This window comes from Brachionichthys hirsutus, chromosome 24 (assembly GCF_040956055.1).
Source record: "Brachionichthys hirsutus isolate HB-005 chromosome 24, CSIRO-AGI_Bhir_v1, whole genome shotgun sequence".
NCBI classification, from domain to species: Eukaryota; Metazoa; Chordata; class Actinopteri; order Lophiiformes; family Brachionichthyidae; genus Brachionichthys; species Brachionichthys hirsutus.
In genome coordinates this window covers 794,648-801,556 of record NC_090920.1, presented here as the reverse complement: position 1 = coordinate 801,556, position 6,909 = coordinate 794,648, and the positions used below count along the sequence as shown (strand labels likewise).

The following is a 6,909-nucleotide window of genomic DNA, read 5'->3' as shown; positions in this document are numbered from 1 at the left end:
TACTAGCCGCCCAATGGAGCTCTGTATTTAATTACGCGGTTTTTTAAGGATACTTTTATTTTGATAGTCCGTACAGGAAGTGCCTGTTTTTAATCTCTGCTGGTGCTCCGGGCTCCGACGCCGAGCAGCAGTTGGCAGGACAGCCGTGCCCGAACGCTCCTCGCGCGGGGACGATCCGTCTCGCGCTCCCGCGGGTGTGAGGAGCGACGCTTCCGGTCTTCGCTGACAGCGTGACGCGTCAAAGGGGGGGGGGGGGGAAAGATGTCTGAACGTTTGATGAACGACTCTTGAAGTTTCTGAATGGAAGCGGGACTCCATCTCTGAGAGGAGAAGCACATACCTGGGGAGGAACTGCAGGATGAGACGAGGGGAGGAGGAGGAGGAGGAGAAGGAGGAGGAGAACCGCTCGGACATCACATCGGCGTGACTTCCAGCTCTCCACCATGGAGGAGAAGTTCAACAGGCTCATCTTCATCCCCATCGCGGCGGCGCTCTTCCTCCTGGTCGGGTACCAGTACGTGTGCAGCCCGGCGGGCAGCAGCGCCTGCTCCGCCGGCTTCGGGTCGCTTTACGCCGAGCCCGACGCGGACGAGGACCCCCCCTCCAAAATCACGTCCACGTTCAACTTCACGGAGCGGGACCTGGACCGGCGGGTCGGCTTCAGCATCCGCGGCGACGACGTGATGGTGTTCCTGCACATCCAGAAGACCGGCGGGACGACGTTCGGCCGCCACCTGGTCAGGAACATCCAGCTGGAGCAGCCGTGCGACTGCGCGTCCGGGCAGAGGAAGTGCACGTGTCACCGGCCCGGGAGAGCCGAGTCGTGGCTCTTCTCCCGCTTCTCCACCGGATGGAGCTGCGGGTTGCACGCGGACTGGACCGAGCTGACCAGCTGCGTGCCCGGAGTGATGGACAGGCGGGACCGGAAGGGCGCCCCGGAGGGCAAAAGGTGAGGCGCGACCTGCGGGGGGGGGCTGGAAACACATGCACGCGCTCATTTTAATAATTATGTTCTTTTTCACTCGTCTTCTCTCTCTCTCTCTCTCTCTCTCTCTCTCTCTCTCTCCAATCGTTAATACATTTAGTCAATTAACGGGCGAGTTGATTCATCAATATATTCCGGAAGTAAACTCCCAATGTGATCGACATGGTTGATTCACTTCACAGCGCCCCCCCCCCCCCCCCCCGATTCCTCGCCTGAAGGCCCGCTTCGGTTTCCTGTAATTACAGACCTGCCAGGCGAGCTTAAGGGACTCAATCGCCTAAGAAGGGCGTGGCCCTCAGAGGTGTGGCCTCGGCGTTCAAGCCAATTTACCTCGCAATTGGTTCAGAGAGCAAATCTCCATATGTTACCGGGAGTGTTAGGGGGTTGGGAGGGGGGGGGGCAAGGATAGAGATCTTTAAGTTGTAACAGACGGCATTTTGTGAAATGAATCGGAAAAGCGTTAGCATATTAGCTCGTTCTCGTCCGCGGCAGAAGAGGCTAAAGTTCCTCCATCTTTGATTCCACTCCACCTCCAATTCACGCTCCGCTGGAGTTGTGATTCACCGCTGGAGGTGGGCGGGGAAGTTTACAGATCATCTGACATCAGAGGTTTATTTCTGCCAAACAGCGATTGCGAGGTCTTTCTCAGAAACCGCCGCGCCGCAGCCTGATTGTGCCACGGAGGGGAAGTAAAGCGGGATTAGGATTAGGGGCAGTGGAAGACAGGTTTTGTCACACATGGGGAGGAGGAAGAGGAGGAATGGGGTCGGTTTAATCCAGACGTCCAGAGAGCTGTCTGGCGATCGGAGAGCATTAGTTTAAAAAAAAGTGATTTTTGTTAAACGAGAAGAAGAAGAAGAAGAAGAAGCATCGCTGATGGATCGTTCATCATGTTTGATCTGCGCTGAACCTTTGATTTAAACCTCTTTGTAATCCTCACGGGTTCTAATTCCTAAAACGTGGAAGCCTTTCAGGAAGGCGGCGTCGCTCTCGGTGGGCGGGTGCGACCTTTCATCCTCTCTACGCAAAGATTAAGATGTCCAGCAAAGGTCAAGGCTAAGGCGCTAAAGCGGCGCGCGGCGGGCCGCCGTTTAGCGGGGGGGACGTCCTCCACGTCACGCCTGCGGGTTCGAAGCCCCCAAACGACAGAAACCAAGCCGACAGAAACGGATTTGCTCCGACGGCGTGCGTTATCAACACGCCGGCATCGGTGTGAAATCGATGTTCCCTTCCCTGCTGGTGGGATCGCTTCAGAGGGCCTCGCCCCCCCTCCCCTCCCCCCCCGGCGGCGTGATTAGTTTCCATCGAGGCTTTTATCGTGAGGTAACCGTGTCCTTGATGGAAAGCCGGTGAATTAACAAGGCAGGTATCGATCTTCCGCTGCGGGTTTTCCTGTGCAGCTTTTTTGACGGTGATTTAAAGAGAGAGAGAGAGAGAGACAATGAGCGAGGGAGATCGATAACGTTGGCAGGGTCGGGGGGGTGGGAGGGGATTGATCGACGGTGAAATGGGAGTGATTTATCTAATGGCGTCATGATCACATCTCGTTTCAGCGCCGCAAAGCGAGGAGCAGTCCAGATGGCTGCAATCAATAATCTAGCATCAACAGATTCCGCTTCCACCGTCCGACCCCCCCCCCCCCCCCCCCGTCGTAGCTGGAGGGCGTTTTAGCGCCTGTTAGCGTGTTTCGGCTAATTGGTTTCATTCAGACAGCATTGGAGGAGGCTGTTAAAAAAAAAAACTAGCTTGTGAGGATTCAGCGGCTAAATAAACCACCGCCGCTCCGCCGTCAGCGTAAACGGTCGACCTTTAAAGGTCACACGCAACATGTCAGCGTTGTGTTTTCAAGGTGAAAACAACAACTATACCCGGTTGCTGTTTGTTGTTTTCTGGTGAAAGCGCGTCTCCCGTGGCGACGTGAGCGATTCAATACGGCGGCCCAGCGTGAGAAAGCCGCCGCCGCCGCCGCCGCCGCCGCCATGCTTGACCTTCATAATTCGTTCGTAATTTATCGATCCGGCTCGTCTGATAGGCGCAGCGGGAGGAAAAGAAAAGACGGTTTCTATTCCAGGAAGTGCAGCACAGGCGGACGCGTGACCATCCGACCATCCGTCCGGCCCGGCGGAGTAATTCGCTCAGCCTCCACTCCGCTGTGCGAGGCCATTATCTCCGGGCGATGCCATCGCAGCACTCACTTAAGTACACGTCACCGCTCGATTGATATCTGCCGTCTGCCAATAACTGTCCAATCGTGGGCCTTTTAAGGCCGTTCGTCCGCGCACTCCTCGCTCACGGCCGTAACTCCTCCGGCGAGCGATCAATTTCCTGAGTAGGGCAGGTGTGTGCGCCGCAGAGGCGGCAACTCACTGGTGACCACTGCTGGAGAGGAGGGGAACTGCACGCCCTGGTCTTATTTTCACTCTTCTGCAGTCGACGCCTCCGACACCTCAAGCGTTGTTTCTGGGTCGTAAATGAACAAATGCATCGTTTGTTAGCGATAAACGCGCCGACTTTTACTGCTAGCGCGTGTGTTAGCGCGTGCGTTAGCGCCACTGGCTGCGAGAAGTAATAATCTTTTAGCATATTAAATGTTTGGGTTTGAAAAAAATAGTTAATAATTAGCTGCAGAAGAAAGAGCGTTCATAAACCGGTGGGGAGCTTCTCTGTCAGATGAAAGAAGAAATACTTCAAATGAGTTATTTCGCCAGGTGAAGTGTGTTTAGCCAATCACACGCTCTCGGTTATTCGGTGTGTGTGTGTCCTCTGCACGCAAACAAACCGTAGGGGATCGGATTTCTTTTTTGGGAAGCCATCCAGCGTCGACGCAGCGGCCTCTGACCTTCCCGGGCAAGCGGAGACTCGCTGGCACGGAGGGTAAATCGAACGCACCCGCCGTCGTTCACCTGCAGGGAGAGACACAAAGCACACGCAAGTTGCAAAGGGATGCATGACGCGTGGAGAGACTCACGATGGGTTTAGAGGCGACTTCACCGGAGCAGCGTCGCGTCCTTGGATGCGAATTCTTTATCTGGTTGAATGAAGACGGTGAAACGGGCGCCGGCGCTGAGGAATGAGAGAAACGAAATGTTCGGCTTTCCGTTCTGGCTTCTCTCGCCGACGCCGGAAGGTCGCCGTGATCTTCGGCCCACGAGATGAACACTTTCAATCTCGCTTTTATCTCCCCCCCCCACCGTCTTGATTCTGAAAGCTTCTTTGAAATGGCTGGAATTCTCACCCTCCTCCGAGGCACCCCCCCCTCCCCCCCACCGGTTTGGGCGCCGGTCACCTCTGACCTCGGATAAGAACATGTCGGTCGGCTGAAAGCGAAGCGTTCGTGGGCGGATCAGTAGCGATGTAGATGTAAGAAAGGGGCTGCAGGTGGGGGGGGGGGGGCTTGGTTTGTTATTCTCCATCTGCCGCAGGATATGAGAAATTTGAAGTAAAGTTTCATCCTCATTTCCCCCCCATGTTGAAAACGGCGTCTTGTGTTCTGCGAGCGCACCGGCCACTCAAGAACGCAGCGGCTATTTGGCTGCAATAAAATTCACATTACCTGTACGAAGACAAAAACAAACACGAAATGAAATGAAAAGAGAGTTACCTGCTGGCGCCGACGACCTCCGGGAGCGAACTGAAAGGATCAGGAGAAGGTTAGCGCGAGGAGAACAACGCTCAGATCCGGCGCGATGCTGAAAGGAAACGCCTTCTCAGGAGGCGTGAAATAAATAGTTGATTAAAAAATGTGAAATGGAACATGAGACCGCCTGAAAACACTTTTATTCTCATTAGAACCCACGATGCCCTTCAGCTAGCGTGCTAGCCAACGAGCTAACGTGCCGTTTCGTCTTCCTCGGCAGGAGTTTCTACTACATCACGATGCTGCGCGACCCCGTGTCGCGCTACCTCAGTGAATGGAAGCACGTGCAGCGGGGCGCCACCTGGAAAACTGCCCTCCACATGTGTGACGGCCGCCCGCCCACGCGGGACGAGCTTCCCGCCTGCTACAGCGGCGAGGATTGGACCGGCGTCCCCCTGGCGGACTTCATGAGCTGCCCTTCCAACCTCGCCAACAACCGCCAGGTCCGCATGCTGGCCGACCTCAGCCTGGTGGGCTGCTACAACGCCACCTCCATCGGCGACCTGGGGCGCGGCCGCGCGCTGCTCGCCAGCGCCAAGGCCAACCTGCGCAACATGGCCTTCTACGGCCTGACGGAGTTCCAGCGCAAGACGCAGCGCCTGTTCGAGCGGACGTTCGGCCTGCGCTTCATCCGGGCCTTCACGCAGATCAGCAGCACCCGGGCCGCCAGCATCGGGATCAGCGAGGAGGTGCGGCGGCGCATTGAGGCGCTGAACGCCCTCGACGTGGAGCTCTACGAGTACGCCAAGGAGCTGTTCCTGCGGCGCTACCAGTACGACCGGCAGGAGCAGCACCGGGAGGAGCGTCTGAGGAGGTGGCAGGAGAGGCGGCAGCGGCTGCACAGGACCTACCTGGCTCAGCTGCTGAGACTGGGAGGAGGGGAGGAGGAGGAGGAGGTGCTGGAGGAGGTGCAGGAGGAGGCAGCCACCACGGAGGACTACAGCAGCCAGGTGGTGCGGTGGTGAGGAGCACCAACGCCAGGTCTCCCTTTGATTCGTCGTGCTTCACGCCTCCCTCCACCTCCACCTCCCTCCTGCTAGCCTCATCGCATCGACCGGTGTCTTAATATTTATGATGGATGTAATCGTCATGGCAACATAAACATTTTCTATGTTTCTATTACGGCTATTCGCGGCGCAGCGGTTGTGACTTTGCTTTGAATGTTTGCCGAAGCGGCGAAGACGTTTCTTAAATTCTCTAATAATTACTAGAAGTGGACCCCCCCCCCCCCGAACAATGGCCGTTTATTTACGAAGGCGGTAAGCGACCGGACGGACGCTCCGCGCCACGCTTGTTATCCGGCGCCGTGTTGCTAAGTGAAACCTTGTAGTTGCTCTGTGGTGTTCGGCTTCGTGAGAATTTCAAAAGCACAAACTTGGAAATAGTCTGCGGTGTGTTTTATTTATTCTGTTTTCTCTCCGACTGATTAGGCTGCAAATATTCAGAAACGATCAAAGGCAATTTTCCTGCAGGAAATGTGTTCAATAAAAAGAAACATGCAGCATCCGGTGACGTAAGTTCGTCCCTGACGGACTCGTGTGCGTGAACGTGTTTCTGCCTCGCACCTTTTTTCCGCGGCCATTTCTCTCCGACTTCTTTTTCCGACGCCGATTTATTTTCCTCCTCGGAAGGTCGCAGGCCTGAAAGACAAGCTGTCGGAGCCGCTTCCAGCGCTCTTAAATCACAAAGAGAGAGAACATTGGTATTTCCACCATTAGCTCATTGATCACGGCCACTCGGCTTGCAAATTGATCATTTAAAGCTCAATCGTCCGCGACGCTGGCGCAGCAGAAAGGAGAAGAAACCCAACGGCTTGCTGAATGCTCTCTCTCCTCCCAAATCTGACCAACATGGCGCTTTTGCAACGCCTTTCTACAGGGAAGAGGCCTCGGAGACACTCGGCGCAGGTCGATGACTTCATTTTCACATCCGCTAATTGCGATGCCGAGCCCGGTAGCACAGCTGGGCGGCGCAGCCTGGAAGCAGATGGTATCCGGGAAGCAGACAATCAAAGACAAATAATGTCAGAGCGTCTTTATCTGCGGAGGATTCCTCTCTGTCGACGGAGAGGCTGGAGGAATATGAAGGATGTTTCCTCAAAGATTTCCACGCTAGTTCTGCACAAACTCGGATTCCAGGCTCTTTAAACAAGGGATGCGTTTCCCCTCGCCTTGTCAGCTCCACTGGAAGGTGAAACGCACCGGCTGAGTGCTCGGATACAGCCTCTTTCACAGATCAGTGGCTGCAGGAGGTGTTGCTGGGCTGTAAAATCATTTTATCACACTGC

The 6,909-nt window shown here is 55.5% G+C and overlaps 1 protein-coding gene across 1 annotated transcript; it reads left to right on the top strand.

Moving 5' to 3' along the window:
• The first annotated feature begins 443 nt into the window (after window positions 1–443).
• On the top strand, window positions 444–5,587 carry LOC137912091 (heparan-sulfate 6-O-sulfotransferase 3-B-like). Its single transcript, XM_068756444.1, has 2 exons — window positions 444–949; window positions 4,843–5,587. Exons 1-2 carry the CDS (start codon window positions 444–446, stop codon window positions 5,585–5,587), a joined length of 1,251 nt encoding a protein of 416 aa, XP_068612545.1.
• Window positions 5,588–6,909: the final 1,322 nt, after the last annotated feature.

Coding starts and splice junctions, on each gene's coding strand:
- LOC137912091 (XM_068756444.1), top strand. CDS start 444: ATGGAGGAGAAGTTCAACAGGCTCATCTTCATCCCCATCGCGGCGGCG. Junction 950..4,842: donor GGCGCCCCGGAGGGCAAAAG/GTGAGGCGCGAC, acceptor CTTCCTCGGCAG/GAGTTTCTACTACATCACGA.